Source organism: Otolemur garnettii, unplaced genomic scaffold (assembly GCF_000181295.1).
Source record: "Otolemur garnettii isolate 467f Iridium unplaced genomic scaffold, OtoGar3 scaffold00058, whole genome shotgun sequence".
Lineage (NCBI taxonomy): Eukaryota > Metazoa > Chordata > Mammalia > Primates > Galagidae > Otolemur > Otolemur garnettii.
The window spans coordinates 10,428,057-10,450,072 of record NW_003852453.1 but is presented as its reverse complement, the minus strand read 5'-3'; the positions used below and the strand labels follow the sequence as shown (position 1 = coordinate 10,450,072).

The following is a 22,016-nucleotide window of genomic DNA, read 5'->3' as shown; positions in this document are numbered from 1 at the left end:
CCGGACCAAGCCCAAAGGATGTGACAGGTCAGTACCCTGCCTCGGGGAGCCTTTGTTGGTGGAAAGGAAAGCTGGAAAGTCTCCAATGCTGGGGTGGGGGGCTCGACCCATTGGGGAGGAAAGGGAAAGCCCCGCATGGGTCTGGGAAGGGGACCGAGACAGTGTTTTGCTTTTCCAGCTGCCCATGGTGTCTGTGGCGGCCCTCTCGGGATGGCGGAGACGCAAGCGAGGCTCTTGGTCCTGCTCTGCGCTTTCCGCTCTGCGCTTGCCGACAGTGAGTGTGCTACTCCCTCTGTCTGACTCTAGCTGCTCCTAGATGCAAGGGGGACCATCTGGGGAGATGAAGTGGTCCCTGATGTGCAGGGAGTGGCTCAGGGACGATGACTCACAGCACTTGCTCTGGGAAGCATGTGCTGGCGACAGGAACCAGGCAAAGAAGTGAAACATGGGATATGGATGGAGGAAACTGACGTCAGGGCTACGCCCGAGGCGGAGTGCCCTAAGTCACGGCTGTCAGGCCCTCTGGGCAGAGGGGACAGCAGAGGCCTGCCTCTCCACTCATAGCCCAGCCCTGCCCTGCCCTTTGGGGTGTGCTGCTCTTCTACAAACTGTGACCTCTAACTGCAGGGCTGCTCTCAGGAGCAGTGGGGGCTTCTGCGCATAATGCTGTCTCTGCCTTGGAGACTACCAGAAGTTCAGACAGCAGAAGTGGCATCTGTGGTCCCCACTTCTCCTGACTTCTAGGCTGTTTAGGACTAAGAGTTCCAGCCTAGAAAGGAGCAGGTGAAGAGGGGACACCTGACTAAGGCAGGCGTTCTCCCACCTTGCTGCCATCCCAGCTGGCTCTGCCCCGTCTTCCTGGAGTTAGATGGGAGACATGAGGAAGCCTCCCCCGCCACACACACGTGAAGAGGGGACTCCTCCACCTTCCTTAGCCTCCTCTACCTCTTCGCAGTCACAAGGAGACCAGGGCCCACCCAGGCCTGCTCAGCTTTGGCCATGCCAGAAAATATAGAAAGGTGTCACCTTTATTTATTTATTTTTTTGAGACAGAGTCTCACTATGTTACCCTCAGTAGAGTGTCATAGCGTCACAGCTCACAGCAACTTCAAACTCCTGGGCTCAAGTGATTCTCTTGCCTCCGCCTCCCAAATAGTAGGGATTATAGGCACCCACTGCAACGCCCAGCCATTTTTTTGTTGCAGTTGTCATTGTTTAGCAGGTCCAGACCGGGGTCGAACCTGCCACCCTCAGTGTATGTGGCTGGCACCGTAACCACTGTACTATGGGTGCCGAGTCTAAAGGCATCACCTTTAGAAAGTCACAACTAAGTGACCCAGAGCACACATTTCATCCCTGGGTTAGATTTCCAAGGGTTCTGGAAGGTCAAATGAGCTGGCCAACCAGAGCTTATAAAAAGTAAAAGGAATCATATGCCTGTAGGTGCCTGTTGGGTTAGGAAGAACTGGTTAATGCCTTGTGCCACAAATTGTCAGTGTCCCAAGAAAGAATTAGACTGAAGAATTCCTGTCTTTGGTGGTTCTGAAGCACTTTGTGGCCATATAGACACATCTTGCTATCAACCTGCTGTCATTGTTCCAGTAAAGTCTCCAACTGTCAATTAAAGGAGACATTTACTCATACAATGTCCCACATGGAGAGGTCCTTTATGTGATTGATGTGTGTTATAGTCAGCTCTAGTATCATGGTTCAGAAACTCTGTCTTTGGTGCTTACATCCTAGGGAAGTTCTCCCAGACTTCACGCCCTGGGCAGAGTTCATGCTTCCCTTTCTGTACACTCTGAGCATATTCCCTTATGTCACTTGTCTCTCTGTATGGCCACCACTTTAGCATGTCACTGTGATAGACTCCTGAAATCCATCCCTAGAAGTCCAGGCCCCAGCTCAGCACCTGGCAGGGCTGGGTGTGTCTGGGTGAGTGGCTGAAGCAGCAGTCACCAGTGGCCTGATCCATACAATCCACTGGTGACACCCATGACCCAGCACCACTGCTGTAGAAGCCAGCTCTGGGTGTTTGAGGTTTGGGATGTACAGACAGCAACCAGAGCAGTGGTTTACAGTTTTAAAAAATGGAATCATCTCTTCAGCCCTCGGCTTAGCATTGTCAGTCATGGGGATAGCTGTCCCATAACCTCACCACAACCCTAAAAGGTGTGCAGGCCCAGGATGACTGCCCCACATTTCAAAAGAGGAAGCTGAAGTTCAGAAAAGTGAAGCAGCTGACAAAGGTCTCACAGCAGACCAAGGGACCAATGTGATTTTGGACTCTGCATCAAGGTCCTTCCCAAATACACCTGAGAATCTCCCCTGGGGAGCTTTTTTTACAAAATGCAGTTGCCAGGGGTTCTGGCCCATGAAACATGCAGTCAGGGTTGAGAATCTGCCTGTTCTCCGCCCTGCTACGGGAGGCTGAGATGGGCACCCCCAGACCCAGTAAGGAGGGCACTAGTCCTGTGGACATGGACTCACCAGAACAGGGCGAATGGACTCTGGAGGGAGGACAAGTGCAGCAGAGGGAGTCAGCAGTCGGGAAGAGGAAAATGGCCGGTGTGGATGCATTCCACAATGGTGCCGCGAAAGCAGGAGACACGGCCCATCCAACTGGGGCTTTAAAGAAGCCAGTTCCTGCCTCTGACTAGATGAGTTGCAAGGTCCTTCCTGTTCTAGGATCCTGACACTTTAATACAGAGCAATATAGCTGTTCTGGGCCCTGGGGCTGGCAGGAGGAGCCTACGAACACATTGATTGCCACACTAGAAAAAAAAATTGCCATGAGGCCATGGTATTTTATTACAGCTCATCATGTGACATGTGTGCCACAGCATGGCAGCATGAGTTGCCCGTGCACCTCTCAGCTCCCCAACAGACATGTGATACACACACACACACACACACACTGCTTCAAAAGGCCCCAGGCTCAAAACTAGCGTAAGTTAAATACAACTCACATGGCAGTTAATGTGTTAAGCATTAATACTTAACTCTCAGTGGAAACAAACAAGTCCAGGTTTCCAGAGAAGGTAGAAGTGGCCCACTCTAGGGTGTGGGAAGGCCAAGGCTGAGCAGGCCTGCTCAGGGTGGGTCAGAGATAGTCTCCCCTCCCCGTGCCAGGACCTTCTAGCCCTCTAACAAGAAGTCAGGGAGTGTTTAGTTGTCGTATCTCTTTTGTTCATGCACCAGATGATTTATTAAGCACTTACTACGTGCCAGGCACAGTGCCAACACCTAGGGATCCACTGGCAAGCAAAGCAGACACACCAGGAAGAGGGATCCATGTCAACAGCCTGCAGGGAAGAGAAGGGCAAATCTGAGGATGTGGAATGTGGATGGAACCTAGACTGGGTGAGGTTGGAAGGACAGAGTCTGGACTCACCCGGCCCTATATCCCACCAATGGTGTGACTCCAGCAAGTGCTCACTGGTTCTAATACTCAGTTTTCTCATTGACAAACTGGGAATGTCACCACCTCTTAGGGCTGCTGGGGGAATTGTATGACGTGTACATCAGCAGTTCCCAAGTTTTTGGCCTCAGGACACCTTTACACTTTTTAAAAAAGTATTGAGAACCTCAAGAGAGTCTTTTTTTTTTTTTTTAAGGCTTACAAGGCTGATCTTTGCATATTTGCTGTATTAGAAATTAAAACTGGAAAATTTTAAAACACAGGAATATACAAGTTTATACATACTATTAAGCCATCAGGGTGATGACATTTCACAGCCTCTAGAAAATTTCACAGTATAGGAGTGAGAGAATGAGAGTGAAAATGCAAACAATGTTTTTGTATTCTTATGAAAACAGTTTTAATCCTGAACCCACAGGACTTAAGGACTCCCACAGACCCCCCAAACACTTTGAGAACTGCCAATATATCTAAAAGTTTGCAGATACTTCCAAGTGATGAAAGTGATCAATAGATGAAAGTTATTTTCAGTAGTTTAATGTGATTTTGAGGTTCACAGATGCCACCCAACATCTTTTATGGGGAAGAAGACCCACTAGGAAAAAAAAGAAATAGGGTGATAGAGGTAGTGAGGAGAATGGTGGACAGCCGTCTGGGGAGAGATCCTGAGGCCTGGCTGGATGGTGGTGCCCCAGGAGACCAGCTCCTTGCCCAGCAGTGAGGTCCTGCACCCCTCTGCAGGTTGTGGCATACAGAGAGTTTCCATTTTGGATGACTCCGGTCTTCAGGAGAGCTTGGTCAGCAGAATGGAGTTCCCCTGGGTAGTGTCACTGCAGGATTCCCAGTACACCCACCTGGCTTTCGGCTGCATCCTCAGTGAGTTCTGGATCCTCAGCATCGCATCTGCCCTTCAGAACAGGCCAGTACCCCTGCACTGGGGACTTCTGCCACTGCTGGGGTGGGTGGGGGTGGCTCTGTCTCCTGCCCTTCCTGGGGCAGCTCAGCCCATGCTCTGCCGTGAGCCTTGGGGCCCTAAAGTCACCAGATACCAAGGCTGTTCTCCACTGTGAGGGCTGTGGGCCTCACAACAGAAGAGTGAAATAATTCTTCCTCCATTTTATACAGGAAGGATATGCATTCTTATTTCACTGCCATTACAGAGTCACGGACTCTTAACACGGGTCCTTATGAAAGTTTTGAGATACACAAAAATCAAGAAATGTAAAATCTGCACGGATGGAAATAAATGAAGCCCTCCCAGCAACACCTATAAGCCGGGCAAGGTGAAACTTGCGTGGGTGAATCAGAAAGGATGCTGTTGACTATGTTTCTTGGAAGTGAAATAATGGACCATAACAAAGTCTGTCTCAAAACTTTCGCAGTGACCCATATATGAGGGTCTCTATGGCTTACCCTGTTAAGCCAGTCAATAAGAGTCCTTACCCAGGCCTGGCATGGTGCCTCATACCTGTAATCCTAGCATTCTGGGAGGCCGAGGCTGATGGATTGCCTGAGACCAGGAGTTTGGGATCATCCTGAGCAAGAACAAGACTTCGTCTCTATAAATAGCCAAGCATTGTGGCAGGTGCCTGTAATCCCAGCTATTAGGGAGGCTGAGGCAAGAGGTCTCTTGACCCCAAGAGTTTGAGGTTGCTGTGAGCTATGACACCATGGCACTCTACCAAAAGCGACAGAATGAGACTCTGTCTCAAAAAAAAGGAAAGAGTCCTTACCTGAAAATACTTACCTCAGGCCTTGCAAATGTTATTGCCACAAATACGTGTATATACACACAGGGAAAATCCTTCAAGAAAATGCAGAAATTGTCCAAAGAGTGCTTATCAGAACACATGATTTTTATTTTCTTCTTTGAACTTCTCCACATTCTCTAAATTCTGCACAATACAAATTCTGCATTCTTTAAACCAGAAAAAAACATAAATGTTATTAAAGGAATAACATTTAGTAAATATTTGTAAAACGTTTTTGTAAATATGGTAAAAAAATTTTTTTGGTAAATATTTGTAAACTATCTCCCTTTTTGACCCAGTGATTTCACTTTGGGGAATCAACACTAAGGAAATAATTTCAGCCACTGGAAAAATTTTATGCATAAAGCAGTTCCTTTGATGGTAAATCACACATAAAACACTGGAAAGAGGCTCGGCGCCTATAGCTCAACCGGCTAAGGCGCCAGCCACGTACACCTAAGGTGGCGGGTTCGAATCCCCAGCCCGGACCCGCCAAACAACAATGACGGCTGCAACCAAAAAATAGCCGGGCGTTGTGGCGGGCGCCTGTAGTCCCAGCTACTTGGGAGGCGGAGGCAGGAGACTTGCTTGAGCCCAGGAGTTGGAGGTTGCTGTGAGCTGTAATGCCACGGCACTCTACCCAGGGGGACAGCTTGAGGCTCTGTCTAAAAAAAAAAAAAAAAAAAAAACACTGGAAAGAAACCTAATATCCAATTATCACAGCTCAATTAGTGACCGTATAATTTTCATATATACCTTATATATAATATATGGCATGTAATAATAATTACTAATGTAAATTATTTATAAATACACACGTACACAGAGTATGGTGGAGAGTGTATAATTACCATATTTGGCTAAATAGATCATAATATAAACCCTTTATGGAATATAGTGCGGCTGATGAATATTTTAACATATGATTTTTATGTAATTGAAAATACGTGTAACACATACATGTGTCTTACATGCAGGTGTAAGTTTATGATTTTACATAATGTATTTTGTGTGTGCTGCTTGTGTCCACGTACGCATACATGTAGTGCATAGTAAAACGTTCAGAAGGAACCAAAGGATGTAGAGTGCCAATCAGCTTGTTCCTTCCCCACCCGTCTAGCCCCAGTTTCCCTTCCTTGAGCCACATTCTGTCACCAATTTCTTGGATATTTCTCCTCAAATGCTCGATGTGTTTATGTATATCTCTATGCCTACAGATACAGCTATGTGGATTATTTTCTCTATTAACAGAGAACTTTCTTTCATTCTGTATTAGCTCAGACTGGGTGACTTAAGCAACAGAAATGTATATCTCACAATTCTGGAGGTTAAAAGTCCAAGATCAAGTTGTCAGCAGGCTTGGTGTCTCCTGTGGCCTCTCTTCGGCCTGCAGAAAGCTACCCTCTTGCTGTGTTCTCACCTGGCCTTTTCTCTGGGTGGGTGTCCCACTGGAGAAGGGCCTTGCCCTTAGGACTCCATTGACCATAACTACCTCTATCTCCAAATATGGAGATAAAGGCCCTAAATCCAAATATGGGCACATTGAAAGTTAAGGCTTCCACCTCTGAATTTGGAGGGACACAGTTCAGTCCACAGCATTCTGTCCTCAGACTCCCCCAAATTCACGTCCTTCTGACATATGGAATACACCCATCCCATCCCAATATCCCCAAAAGTCTTAACCCATTCCAGCATCAATTCCATGTCCCAAATCTCATCTAGATATCAACTAAATTAGGTATTGGTGAGACCCAAGGTATGATTCATTTTCAGGCAAAATTCCTGTCTATCTGTGAGATCTGTGAAGCCAGACAAGTTATGTCCTTCAAAACTCTAATGGTGAGACAGGCATAAGGTAGAGATCCTCATTCCAAAGATGAGAAACTGGAAAGAAGACCGATGACAGCTTCCAAGCAAGTCTAAAGTCTAGCAAGGCAAATTCCATTAGATTTTGAGGCTCAATAATAATCTTTTTAGGATTGATGTCCTATCCTCTGGGCCCACTGGGGTAACAGTCCTGTCTTGTAGGGCTGCTAGGGTGGCAGCATTGCCCCCATCACCCCTGGACAGTGGCCACTGCTCTAAAGCTCTGGGTGGGGACCTTGCTCTTGAGGCAGTGGGCTGGGTTAAACTGGTCCACTGAATCTAAGGAGCAGACAGCCTTATCCTCCAGACCTGTGCACGCTGGGCCTGTGGCCAGGATGGTACCCCTACCTGTCTCTGAATCACCGGCGGGATCATGTTTCCCTTTTCTTAAAGGATAATACCTATTTGCTGTATTTTTCCATTCTGTAGAATCCAAGAAGTATAGCACCTTCCTTATTGTCCTGTTTTTGTCTCCTTTGGTCCAAATTGGTAGTGTTTCTGTGGTATATAATCCCATAATCTCTTTACCAAGTCAAAGTGCAACCACACCCTTAGTGCTCTCTGCAAAACCTGCTTTCTCATTGTTTGCAATATGGACAATCTGAGAAGTTTCTTCAAGTTCTGGTTCTTTTGTGTTTCCTTCTTCAATTCAAATCTCTCTTCTCACATTTTACGATAAGCAGTAAAGAGAAACCAGTCTGCACTTTCCAACACTTTGCTTAGGAATCTCCGCTAAATATCCAAGTTCACTTTTATAATGCCTTCTTTCCCACAAAACACTAGAACACAATTCGACCAAGTTCTTTGCCATTTTATAACACGTACTATTTTCCTTCCTGTTTCCAATAAAGTGTTCTAAGGCAATCTGGCTTTTTCTAACATGTGCCTCAAAACTCTACCGATTGCTTCACTTCAAAGCTACTTCTGCATTTTTACGTATTTGCTACAGTAGTATCCTTAGTACCAAACTCTGTGTTAGTCTGCTAGAAGTGACCATAGGAATTTACTCTCGTAGCTCTGGAGACTGGAAGTCTAAGATGAAGATGTTGACAGATTTGGTTTCTCCTGAGCTCTCTCTCCTTGGCCCACAGATGGCTCCCTTTCCACCGTGCCCTCACATGACCCTTTCTCTCTGCGTGCTCATCCTTGGCACCTCTTCTTCTTCTTATAAGAACACCAGTCCTGTTGGATTATAGCCACATCCTCATACTTCATTTACCCTTAATTGCATCTAAAAGAACCTGTCTCTAAATAAAACCCCCTTACATTGGGGGTTAGGGTTTTAACCTACAAATTTTGGGTGGGGGAGGTAACACAATTCAGTCCGTAACACCCCCTAATTCAACTGGAGCAGCACACCATACAAACATTTCATTCTTAGCTTTCTTCCCTCTAACTTTGGAGACTTTTCTTCCTGTATTCTTTTTGTGAGCTGCACAGTAGTATCCCATAGTTTTCTATTAAGGAAAATTTGGGTTGTTTCCAATCTTTTGCTAGTACCAAGAAAAGGCAGCAAATACTCTTGTACACTCATCATTTCACACGTGTGCGAGTGTGTCATGGTGTGAATAACCCAGGAGAGAAGAGACTGGGCTAGAAAAGACAAGCATTTATGATCCTGATCGCTACGGCCAGCCAGCCCTCCACGGAGATTCTGTTTCTAGGCAGTGTTTTCATTACGTCTATTTTCTACTGAGTCTTCTCTTTCGGTTTTGATTTTCTCTTTGACTCAGGGGGTTTTTTTAAAGACAGAGTTTTAAAACGTCCAGGTGTTAGGGGGTTTTGTTTGTTTTGTTTTCGAACCTTGAGGTATACCACATGGTGATCTATTTAGAAATTTGCTGAGGTTGTCCTGTGGCTGAAGTAGGTGTGGTTCATGTGAATATTTTATACAGGAAAAATAAAAAGATCACCCGTGCTGGGTGTATAATTTATTTAGTTATTTATTTTTATCATTTTCTTCAGTCTTGCTCTGTTGCCCAGGTTAGGGCACAGTGGAGTCATCGTAGCTCACTTAGACCTGGAACTCCTGGGCTCAAGTAATCATCCTGCTTTAGCCTCCCAAGTAGCTACAACTACAGGCTTGCACCACCATGCCTGGCTAATTTTTCTATTTTTGGCACAGGCAGGATCTTTTTATGTTACTCAGGCTGGTCTCAAACTTCTGGCCTCAGCTATCCTCCTGCCTCAAACTCCCAAAGTGCTAAGGTTATAGGCGTGAACCACCATTCCCGGCTAGTATATAATTTAATACATAAAGTTGGGGGTGCAAGGCTACTTGGTCTAGACAGAGGTGAATTAAAATCTTCTACCATGAACAGCCTTCTGCTTATTTCTCCTTCTATTTCTTATCACATTGTGAATACTGGGTCACTTGCAGGTATTTATAACTGAGAGTTCTTCTCTATAGACTGATACTTTATCATCATTAAGAGTCTTTGTCTTGCCTAGAAGACATTCTTCTTCCCTGAATTAATGTTCAGAATGTGGTTCCTGTGTCTTGTTTTTGTCTTAGTTTATGCTTTCTGTTTTTATTGCTTCTTATTCTTCTTTTTGCTGTATTACATTTCTTTTGTTTTATATGTCTCTTCTGACAAACTTGGAAAGCTTGGGTTTTCATTCTGGTTTTCATCTTAGAGTTATACTTTATATAAGATACCCAAATCCTCTGCTTCTTTCTAGATAATCCTCTGTAGACTCTCTACTGTGGCCAGTACCAGAATTCCTATTTTTTCCTTTTTCCCCTTCTTCTCTTGTATCACCCAATTTGAATAGATCCTATATTCTATTCATGATTTCACTGATAAACTTGCTTACTCTTATCACGTCATATATTAGCTGTAAATAAACATTTAGGCTCCATCCTCTGACTTTTCTTTCCATCTATTTGATTGTTTCCAGGGTTTACACCTTTACACCAATCTATAACTTGTTTAAGTTTTTCTTTTTAGTCCAATACTATAATAAATTTCACACTTCCTGTCAGTCCTTTTGCTGGATTTTCTCCAACATTAGGTTTGGCTAAACTTTGTATTCAAAGATTCTTAAAAGGCTTTCCTGAATGATCACTTCAGTATAGAATTCATGGTTCACATCTTCTTTCCTTTTTTTGGAGAATCTTACTGTTTCCCTCTGTACAGTGCTGTGGCATCAAAGCTCACAGAAACCTCAAATACTTAAGCTCAGGTGATTTTCTTGCCTCAGCCTCCCAAGTAGCTGGGACTACAGGCACCTGCCACAATACCTAGCTATTTTTAGAGACAAGGTCTCACTTTTGCTCAGGCTGGTCTCCAACCCATGAGGTCAGGCAATCCCCAGCCTTGGCCTGCCACAGTGCTAGGATTATAGGTGTAAGCCACTGCGCCCAGCCCCTTCTTTCCTTTAGAGGACTTTATGGACATCCCAGGCTTCTGATATTAAAACTTTCTCCCACCCTGGCTTGTGGCATTAAATCTTGCTATGGAGAGTACAAGGCCATTCTGATTTTCTCACATCCCCGTATACCTGGGAGAGGCCTGGTTTACAGCTCCTATCCCAGCATGCGCCTCCTTTCTCCCTCACAAGTTCCCTGGGTAAGATAATAGGCCCAAATTTAACTAAAGCAGCTTCTTTGTTGGTCTGGATGCTCAAGGATTCCTTCTTTGTTGCTCAGTTTTGCTAGCTAGGCTGAGTCTCTCTCATTTGCCTCTCTGGATCCCCTCTCTACTCTTCCACCTGGCAGGCCCCAGGAGGTGCACCAGTACAGGTTACACCAATGACTCCTCCTGTCTTCTGGGTTCCAGCTGGGTTTGGCCAAGGGGAGCACTAATAAGAGAGGAGAGGACATGGGTCCTCACTCCCCTTGCTGCAGGTTGGTTTCTTTTTCCAGCTAACTGACTCACTCTGTACATCTCTGACCACTCCTACCCCTCACCTAGAACCCAGAGGTGATATCAGCACCTCAGCAGGAAGCTGCCCACACCATGCAGTACCCAGTGTACTGCAGTATTTCCCTGAATCTTGCCAAGACCTTCTGTAAACAGTCCCTTCATTAAACACCCCAGTTTACCTTATTTGAATGTTCCATCTGTTTCCTGTTGGGACCTGGTCAGATATGCCTCAGTGTTGATAATTTTGTATCTCCAAATTGTAGATTCAAGTATCATGTCTGGAAAATTTTCTTAAATTATATCTTGAAATATTTCTTCCCCATTTTATTCTTGTGGTTAGTTTCTTTCTGATCTGCTGGCCGTCCTTTGACTGTCATGTCTGTCATTTTCCTTTCGAGCTTTTAAAAATATTTGCTAGTTTCCATTTCATTTTGGCCACTTTTCTCAATACCCCTAACTGTGTTTTCTGTGACCCAGAAAACACAGCATTCTCCTTTAATGCTGCTTCAATTTAACCTTCATTTGGGTGATGGATTTGTTTCTTTTCTTTTCACTTATTTGCTGAGACTTAACTACTTTTTCTGAGCTCTGTGGCAGTAGGTGTCATCCTCTATAACTCTTTGTACTCCAACTATGCTTCACTACTTTCCTCAGCCCTTCCTCTAATTCTGAGGTTTGCATTCTTTAGTATCGCTTGGTTTTATGGTGTTTGCATTTGTTTCTCATCCTCATAGTTCCTTTGGTTATTTCCAAGAGAAGAACGGGAAAACACACAACTTAACTCCATCCTTATTAAAGCCAGAATTTCTCCTAAGTATATTTACAGAGTGTATAATAGGGAAAGATGCTTGTATTAAAATGTTAATTGCTAAAAGCAAGAGTCAAGATTATATCTTTGATATAACTACAACTATTAATTTAGCAAATGACAACCATGTAAAGAGAAAAAGCTATGCACAGAGAGAAAGTTAATCAGCAATAACATGTTAACAGATGATCCCTTTGGGTGCTGGGATAAATGGTGTTAAGACAGAAAAACCCCCAAGATTCTACAGGTTCACAAAAGAAGGCACAAGTCTAGGGTTTTAGAAAAGACTTCCTGGAAACTTGGTCCAAAAGGGTGAGTAAAAATTAACACTGGGAAGATGAGTTGGATGAGCATTCCAGGCTAGGGAGGGGAAAAAGCAATAACCAGTAAATAAAACAGGGAACCGTAAGGCTTCCCTGCTGCGTTGGCTTCTTAAGATTCCTTTGTTCTCTCTCCAGGAAGGATATTGTCGCCATAGTTGGTATAGATAACATGGATCCCAGCAAGGTTGCTCACACCGAGTATCCAGTCAACACCATCATCATCCATGAGGACTTCAGTAACCAAACCATGAACAATAACATAGCCCTCCTGAAGACAGACACAAAGATGCATTTCAACGACCTGGTCCAGTCCATCTGCTTCCTTAGCAGAAAGCTGCATATGAACCGAGCCTTGGGGAACTGCTGGGTGTCAGGATGGAACCCCACGTCTGCAGTTAATGCATCCCTTCTCCTACAGGAGGATGTGTGTGTGCTAGCAGTGGGGCGACTTGGATGAACCATTTTAGGGATTATCTTAATTTAGTCATTGAGCTTGCTCAAGGTTTTAGAGTTGGGCTGAAACCCTCACCTAATCAGTCAAGATTCCAAGTGCTTGCCCTTTCTGTTGCCATTCTTACATTTCACTGGTCATTTTTAATCTAGCTCTATATCAAAACTGGGAGTACAGAGGCAGCAGACAGGCTGAAATGAGTACCAGGTCATGGGCAGGCAAGGGGACATTCTTTCTAGAAGTAGAGCTGACTGTCCTTTTGTCTAAGACACCCTTCTTTTCTTTCATTCTTGGGAAAAGAAGAAAGAAAGAAGTGAATATGCTCTAAGAGAAAGGGTGTTTCCTGCCTATCTACACTTTCACGTCCAAAGCAAAGGTAGTTTCGAGTAAAAATTCAGACACATTCTTATTTCTATGAAGAAAAGAGATTTATAGACACATTTTCCACTCCCATTTGGATGTGTGAGTTGCAGCTGCATTGACATAGGCGGCCCCTTTCTTGTTAGTAACTCTTGGGCTCTCTGTTGCATGGTTCAGACAGGACATCACATGACGATGAGTATCCTGAGGAAAGTCTTCGTGAAAGACGTTGACGTGTGTCCCTTACACAAACTCCAGAGAACAGGATGTGGCACTCACACAAAAGAGGAAACTAAGTCTGTCTGCTTGGTAAGAACATCATGGGGTACAAGCTAAATGTTGAGAGTGAGAATTGTTCAAGTCTGGGAGTACCTTGGGACTCCCCCTTACTTGATGGGAAATCCCATGAGAGCAGGGACTATAATTGGGGATCTGTGGCTGTGTCTGAGTTGAATAGCACTGAGCACATTGCAGGTGCGCAATAAAAATCTGCTGGATGGACTAACCAGGATACTGTCAGTACAACATGGACAAGCATGTCTAAATCACAGATTTTTTTTTTTTTTGACACAAAATCTCACTTTGTCGTCCTTGTATGTCCTCGGAGTGGGAAGGTTAAGAGCACAGCAGGGCCAGGGAACAAACAGGTGGGAGAGCAGGCAGCTGCCAGGTCGGAGGAAGCGGTTCAAACCAAGAATGGAAGTGAAGTAGAGAGAAGGGGACACATGAGCATTTCAGGCTGGGGAAAAAAAAAAAAAAGAAAAGAAAAGAAATACCAACATTCTAGGAATGAGAAGCCAGGATGAGTGAGGATTTAGTCAAAGTACAATATGAATCAGGGAGCTACAGGCAATCTGCAGAAGTCCACAAATAATTTGCATAATACAAGGAAAAGTCATCCTGTTGGAATTTGTGGTGTCTGGATTTCAGATGGTATCCTATGATTTGCCCCATTTCTGGTGAGAACCAGTGTAAAACATTTGTAGAACAAACAGTAAATGGAACGAGATGTATTAAAAAAGAAAACGACTTTTTCTAAGACCTGAAGCCTTCTGTCCTTTGTCACAGGGGGAACCAGGAAGCCCAATGATGTGCCAGCTAGAGAAGATGAGTCTGTGGGTTCTGCAAGGAATCATGACCTACGGTGGTGAGAAATGCCCTGGCCTATTTGTGTACACCAAGGTGGAAGACTACAGCGACTGGATCATGTACAAGACTAAGAGGGCTGGCCTTCCCGTGTCTTCACTTCACCCGTGGGAGAAGCTGATCTCTCTCTCTAACCCTAGGTTATACGTAGCCACGACAAACAGTGCACAGTTTGGACGGAGCTACCTCAGATGGGGCTACCCATCACACTTCCAAGGACAAAGAAAGTCCAACACGCATTCACACAAAGCAAACAGATCTAGATATGGTCAGGACTTTAGGCTAAAGGATGTAAGGGAATCAGGCAGGTTTCAGGCAGCCATACAGCCCATGTACTACGACTACTATGGCGGGGAGATTGTGGACAGCAAGTCTGCTGCGGGTCAGAACAGGGTGCGTCAGCCCCCAGAAATCATCTTGGTCTCCTTTGTGCTTCTTTTCTTTTGCAGCAGTGTCTACTGTAGGAGCTAACCTACCAAACGGAAGAGTAAGCTTAGAAGGCTGAGTGCCAGCCATTCGCCAAGCTGTTTTGGTGTCTGTTTTTCATAGTTACACACCTGGGCTGCCACAGATAGGCCCCACAGCACACACTGGGCTGGCTCTCCCTCCTCTGTCCCACTCCCACTTCAGGAAGGTCACTTTTATTGTGCTTGTGAACTAAATGTGGGCTAAAAAGTGTCAAACCATTAGAGTGCCCTGTGGTTCTTTCAAGGTTAATGGTTTCAGGGGCCAGACTGTGGCAGATGTGGGGGGTGACTGATCAGCCTGGCTGGGGAGTTGGGGATAGCACAGAGAACAGTAAGAGCACCCCTTGTCTAGAAAGGAGCTGATTACTTTAATGGATCTCATCTTGATCTGCAAGCCATGCCTGGCTATTTACATGCCTCTGGCTATTTACCAGGGGGGCAGATTGCCTGGAACTGCTCATTAGTTGTTTTCATTTTATTCCAAGTCTTGCGGTAGCCTTTTAAGGACATCTGCAAAAAGGAAAAAGGGAGAGGGGGAAGAGAAGGTCACTCGGGAAAACCATCCAGCCCTGCTGATGGTGCGGGCGACCCTGTGTGGGGCAGTGTGGGCGTGTGCCGCAGTGCAGGGGCCACTCAGGGCAGAGTCCACCCAGAAGATTCTTTGGAAGAGCACGTTTCTGCTTAGTGAAGTGAGAAGTTGCAGGTTCCTGCTGTAATTCTCTGCTCCTTCTCAGCTCCAGATTTGATGGGCTGGAGTTTGGGTCCTACTATACTTTTTGCCACCAAGAGTCCGCAGGCGCAGCAGGGGAGAATAACTGGGAAATGGAGCCAGAGTCTAGATGTGAAGACGCCAAACTCCCAGTTGCCCAAGCCACCCGGCTGGGCTCTGGGCTGCCCTGGCGCTGTCTTAAGGCACCTCAGTTTACAACCTAGCCGTGGCAGTCTCAGTGTTTGCCTTTTTTCTGACACCAGTATGTTTTTTCCGTGTTGTCCATTTCTCTTCCGCAGCTCACAGGGGGCAGGGCTGCTTCCTGCCACACTGTACCATATTTAGAGACTACAAGATTAGTTTAAAAGACCCATGGCAGCTATGTACATGCATGGAATCAGGTTCTAAGTGATATTAAAAATCCATTCTTATCTCATTTAAAAAAAAAAAAACTGGCTTCTCCATGTATAAAGTAGCAATCACTAAGTTACCAATGGCTTGGAGGGATCTAGCAGTTTCTAGAATTCATTAAGAAAACAAGCAACTGGGTGGCACTGTGGCTCAAAGGAGAAGGGCGCCAGCCCCATATGCTGGAGGTGGCGGGTTCAAACCCAGGGCCAGCCAAAAACTGAAAAAAAAAAAAAAAAAAAGAAAAGAAAATAAGCAACTAAAAGCACATTATTATTACAGAGTCTCTCCCTGAAAACTAAAAAGACTCCAAAAGGAGCTTTAAAGAAAACCATCATTTTGATTTAATGGTTGAGGCGACTGCTGAGTCATCTCATAGACATAACCTGTCCAGATATCTGTATTCTTAGCCCCCCAAAACAAAATCCTAAACAAACACACTGAGGGCTTCCCGCCATGGCATTCTCTGCGACTCACCTCTGCAATCTCCACCTTCCTTTCCCACATCTTGATGCTCTTCTCCAGGTCCCCGTTTAAGAGCTTCTCCTTGAGGTACTGCATCACGTGCGGCGCTCGGAACTCAGCCAGCTGCTTGCGAAACTTCTTGTTCACAGCCTCTGCTTTGGCCCGGTCCTGGGGTGGGAAGGAGCAATTACGTGCAGGGAACCCCGGGCAGCTCCTGCTGGGAGGACTCACTGGCCCTGCCATCTCTCCCCACAGTTTCAGTATACTTCTAAAAATGTTTGGGGGCTGGGTGCGGTGGCTCATGCCTGTAATCCTAGCAATCTGGGAGGCTGAGGCGGGTGGATTGCTTGAGCTTACAAATTCAAGCCCAGCTTGAGCAAAAACGAGACCCCTGTCTATACTAAAAATAGAAAAGAACTGAGGCAAGAGGATCACTTGAGCCTGAGTTGAAGGTTGCTATGAGCTATGATGCCACGGCATTAAGAGCGACAGCTCGAGACTCTGTCTCAAATAAATAAATAAATAAATAAAAATGATGTTTGCATTTTCAAAGGGGTGTAAGGGAAACCACAAGATTCTGATTTTTTGTTGTTGTTTTTTACAGATTGTGACGTTTAAATCTAGTTCAGAAACACAAAATGCAATCTACAACAGTCTTTTGCTGGATATGGTGGCTCGTGCCTGTAATCCCAGCACTCTGAGGCCAAGATAGGAGGATTGCTTGAGGCTAGGAGTTCAAGATCAGCCTGAGCAAAATAGCAAGACTCTGTCTCTACAAAAAGTAGAAAAACAATCTGAACGTAGTGGTGCCGACCTGTACATAGTCCTAGCTACTTGGGAGGTTGAGGCAGGAAGAGCCCTTGAGCTTAGGAGTTTGAGGTTGCAGTAAGCTATGATGATACTACTTTAGCCAGGGCAACAGAGTAATACCCTATCACAAAAAAAAAAAAAAAGAAAAAGAAAAAGAAAAAGAAAAAAAGTCTTTAGCTTTCTTTCTCTCCTCTCTACCCTCTCTCTCCTTTCCCCTTACCCCTCTCCTTCCTATTCTGTCCCTCCTTCCTTCTGTTTTTGTTTTGAGATAGAATCTTTCTCTGTCACCAGGGGTAGAGTGCAGTGTCATCATCATAGCTCACAGCAGCTTCAAAATCCTGGGCTTGAGTGATCATCCTGCCTCAGCTACTGAGTAGATGGGACTACAGGCACACACCATCATACCTAGCTAATTTTTCTATTTTTTGTAAACATAGGTTCTTGGCATGTTGCTTAGGCTGCTGTAGAACCCCTGGCTTCAAGCGATCCTCTCCTCCCAGCCTCCCAAATTGTTAGGGTTACAGGTGTGAGCCATCATGCCTGGCCCTCCTTCTGTGTCTTCTTTATCAAGAAATACCTTTTAGGTTGGGTGTAATGACTCACGCCTGTAATCCTAGCACTCTGGGAGGCCGAGGCAGGTGGATTGCTTGAGCTTACAAGTTTGAGACCAGCCTGAGCAAAAAAGCAAGACCCTGTCTCTACTAAAAATAGGAAAACTGAGGCAAGAGGATCACTTGAGCCTAAGAGTTGGAGGTTGCTGTGAGCTATGATGCCACAGCACTCTATCCAGGGTGACAGCTTGAGACTGTGTCTCAAAAAAAATTTTTTTTTTACTTATTTTGATTCTTTAGGGAGGTTTTATATGAAAAATTATATATTTACTATACTTTGATTTGATTTGATCAGTCTCAATTCCTGTCTTTTTAATCACAAAACACACATAACATAAGACTTTACCATCTTAACCATTTTTAGGTATACAATTCAGTGGCGTTAAGTACATTCACATTGTTGTGCAATCATCACCACATTCCATTTCCAGAACTCTTTTCATCTTGTAAAACTGAAACTCTGTACCCATTAAACAATAACTCCCCATCATCCCAACCCCTGGCAATCACTATTCTACCTTCTGTCTCTCTAATTTGACTTCTCTGGTTACCTAAATGGAATCATACAATATTTGTCCCCTCGTGATTGGCTTATTTCACTTAGCATAATGACCTCTAGATTCATCCATGTGGTAACCATGTGTCAGAATGTCCTTCCTTTTTGAAGGCTGTATAATATTCCACTGCATGGATAAAACACATTTTGTTTATCCATTTCTCCAGTGATGGACACTCAGGCTGCTTCCACCTCTTGGCTATCGTGAACAAGGCCGCTATAAACATGGGTACACAAAAACCTGCTCAAGTCCTTGCTTTCAATTATTTTGGATATATACCCAGATGCAGAATTGCTCGAGTGTATAGTAAGTCCATTTTTTGAGACGTGCTTGTCTTTGAAATTTATATTTAAAAAATTATTATATAGTAGGCTCAGCACCTGTAACTCAGCAGCTGGGGCACCAGCCACATACACCAGAGCTGGTGGGTTTGAATCCAGCCCGGGCCTGCCAAACAACAGTGACAAATACAACAAAAAAATAGCCAGGTGTTGTGGCAGGTGCCTGTAGTCCCAGCTACTTGGGAGGCTTAGGCAAGAGAATTGCTTAAGCCCAAGAGTTTGAGGTTGCTGTGAGCTGTCATGCTATAGCACTCTACTGAGGGTAATATAGTGAGACTCTGTCTCAAAAAAAAATTATTATATAGTAAAATTAACTAATGCTTTTTGTAGGACACAGTTTTTAAAAATTAGCACTGTCCTTTTAATTTTTATTTTTACCAATTCTTTTGTATAGCCAATACATTCAATTCCAGTGATACAAAAGCTCACTGTTCACAGTTCCCCCACCACCCTTGTTCCCCTATCACAAAGGTCTCCTTCCTTATTTTTAGGTTTTGTGTATCTTTCTAGAAATCTATGCTTATACAAATGTGTTTCCATTTTTTGACCCAAATAGTAACATATTCATTTTTATCCATCCAGCTTTTTTTTCACCCAATAAATCCTAAAGTTTCTTCCATATCAGCTCATAAAGAATTTACTTGTTCTTTTTGACAGCTTTATAATTCTCCACATGGATGTACCATGATTCAATAACTCTCTCAAAATAGCCACTTAGCTTTTGAATATCTTATTATGACAAAAAACAGTGTTGCAATTAATGATCTGGGTATACATCATGTTGCAAGTATGTAAGTATCTATTAATAGTAGGATAAGCTATTAAAAGTGAAATTACTTTTTCTCAGGCAGTGGTTTTCAGCCAGTTTTTCAACCAGAGGCAATTTTGTTCCTAGGGGACACATGGCAATATTTGGAGACATTTTTGTTGGTGACAATTAGAGGGATGCTGCAAGCATCTAGTAGGTAGAGGCCAGGGATACTACTCAGCACACTATAGTGCACAAGACAGCCCACCATGAGAATTATCCAGTCCCAAATGTCAGGAACGCCTAGGTCAAGAAGCCCTCCTGTAAGCATTTGTGCATGTTAATGATTGTTAAATAGCACTAAGGTCCCCTCTGTGATGACCAAGTCAACTATAATTCTGCAGCAATATTTGTTTTGCAGGGTTTTTTGTTTGTTTGTTTTGAGACCGTCTCACTCTGTTGTCCTGGATGGAGTACCACGTGTCACCATAGCTCACAACAACCTCAATTTCTTTGGCTCAGGTGATCCTCTTGCCTCAGCCTCCCTGCTAGCTGGGACTTCAAGAGCCCACCCTGATGCCTGGCTAGTTTTTCTCTTTTTAGTAGAGAGGGGGGTCTCACTGTTGCTCAGGCTGGTCTCAAACTCCTGAGTATAAGCAATCCTCTCCCTTCGGCCTCCCAGTGTGCTAGGATGACAGGCATGAGCCACTGCCAACAGCAACATTTGGGACTGCCAGTTTCCCTCCATTCCTTCTCTACAGTCTTATTAACTTTCTGACTTTTGTTAAGGTCAATCTAAGAGAGGAAAAATAATATCCCACTATAACTTTATTTTATATTCCTCATGTTACGAGGGAGGTAGAACATTTTTCATATGTTTCAGACTGCTTAGCTTTTCTATAAACTGTTCAAAACTTTTGTCCATTTTTTCCTCTTAGTTATTAGTTTTTTCTTATTGATTTGTAAAAGGTATTCAAGGTAAAAGGTATTCACAAGGCAGCGCCTTGTGATTGATATTAGATACAACATTTTCCAGTTATTTATCTTTTGATGGTTTTTGCTATGCCGGAAAAATTCTGTTGTTATATTACTGATTTTAATAGTCTTATTACTTACATTTAAATCTCGGATACACCTAAATTAATTTCAATGTAAGACATAGTTCCAACTTAATTTTTTCCTAAATGGCTACCCAATTAACCCCTATCATTTATTCAATAATCTGGCTGCCCCTTATCTTTATCTGCCAAGCAAACTAAATCCCCATCATCCCTTGAATGGATCAACAAACTGTGGCCTGTGTATACCATGGAGCACTATTCAGCCATAAGAAAAGTTGAAGACTTTACATCTTTTGTGTTTGCTTGGATGGAGTTGAAACATGTTCTTCTTAGTAATACATTCCAAGAATGGGGAGAAAAATTGATGTACTCAATACTAATATGAAACCAATATAATAAAAACCGCATATCCATACAAAGGATAAAACACAAATATAGTCTAGAGAGGGGGAGGGAAGAGGAAGGATGGGAAGGGGAAGGTAATTGGAGGGAGGAGGGAGGGACATGGGTGGGATCTCACCTAATGTGCACAATGTGAGGGTGTTTAGCATGTCCCCTGGGGGAAGGGCTCAACTGTAACTTGAACTTTACCTTGAAAGTGAGGACAATGTAATCTAAAACTTTGTACCCTCAGGGCAGCACTTGTGGCTCAGTGAGTAGGGTGATGGCCCCATATGCTGAGGGTGGCAGGTTCAAACCCTGCCCCGGCCAAACTGCAACCAAAAAGTAGCTGGGTGCAGGCATTGTGGTGGGTGCCTGTAGTCCCAGCTACTCAGGAGGCTGAAGCAAGAGAATCGCCTAAGCCCAAGAGCTGGAGGTTGCTGTGAGCTGTGATGCCACAGCACTCTACCAAGGGTGACAAAGAGAGACTCTATCTCTAAAAAAAAAACACAAAAACTTTGTACCCTCATATTAAAATTAAAAAAAAAAAAGCCTGGTGTATATAGGATATATAACAAATATAAATGTATTTTTCTTTAAACAATCATGCACTCATATATAACATTGAAAATAAATTAATTAATTACCAATTAATTGAATTTAATTAAATGGTGTGAACATTCTGCAAAACAGTTCAGCAGTTTCTCTAAATGTCAAACATAGGATTACCTTACATAACCCACAATTCCACTTTTAGGTTTATGTGCAAGAGAAAAGAAAATATACAACCACAGAAATATACAACCATGTTCAAAAAAAGAGAATGTTCACAGCAGCATTATTCAAAACAGCCAAGAAATGGAAACCTAAATGTCCCTCAATTGATGAATGAAGAAATACAATGCAGTCTCCCCATACAATGCAATATTATTCAGCCATAGAAAGAAACAAAGTACAGAGACATGAAACCTGAAAATACAATTTTGCATTAAAGAAGGAGGTGTGAAAAACTTTAAAGGGGATACCCCTTTATATGAAATGTCCAGAATAGGCAAACCCACAGAGACATAAAGTAGATTAGTGGTCACTTAGGGTTGGAGGGTGGGGCCAGGTAAGGTAGGGAATGGAGAAAGATTTTGTAATGGGTACACGTTATTGGGCTGATGGTTACACTGTGAATATAAACCATTGAACTGTAGGCTTCAAGTGGGTGATTATGCAGCAGGTGAATTATATCCTTATAAAGCTATTGGTAAAAAGTTAGCAAGGAAAAATAATTTTTTTAAAAAAGTTGGCTTGGCGCCTATAGCTCAACCGGTTAAGGCGCCAGCCACGTACACCTAAGGTGGCGGGTTCGAATCCCCAGCCCAGACCGCCAAACAACAATGACGGCTGCAACCAAAAAATAGCTGGGTGTTGTGGCGGGCGCCTGTGGTCCCAGCTACTTGGGAGGCGGAGGCAGG

General features: G+C 44.0%; 2 protein-coding genes across 3 annotated transcripts in view; one reads left to right on the top strand and one right to left on the bottom strand.

The window, feature by feature from the left end:
* The first annotated feature begins 210 nt into the window (after positions 1-210).
* Positions 211-14,466, top strand: PRSS54 (protease, serine 54). Its single transcript, XM_003792624.3, has 5 exons — positions 211-263; positions 4,137-4,340; positions 12,174-12,432; positions 13,027-13,158; positions 13,918-14,466. Exons 1-5 carry the CDS (start codon positions 211-213, stop codon positions 14,464-14,466), a joined length of 1,197 nt encoding a protein of 398 aa, XP_003792672.3.
* A 410-nt stretch (positions 14,467-14,876) lies between these two features.
* The window catches only part of CCDC113 (coiled-coil domain containing 113), a 27,401-nt gene continuing 20,261 nt past the window's right edge, over positions 14,877-22,016 (bottom strand). For both annotated transcript variants that reach the window (XM_012806828.2, XM_003792623.2), the window contains 2 exons: positions 16,057-16,212; positions 14,877-14,972 (listed from right to left, as the gene is read on the bottom strand). In XM_012806828.2, the coding sequence (XP_012662282.1) occupies positions 14,886-14,972; positions 16,057-16,212 (243 nt within the window). In that variant the 3' untranslated portion in view covers positions 14,877-14,885. The remainder of the gene's footprint in view (positions 14,973-16,056; positions 16,213-22,016) is intronic.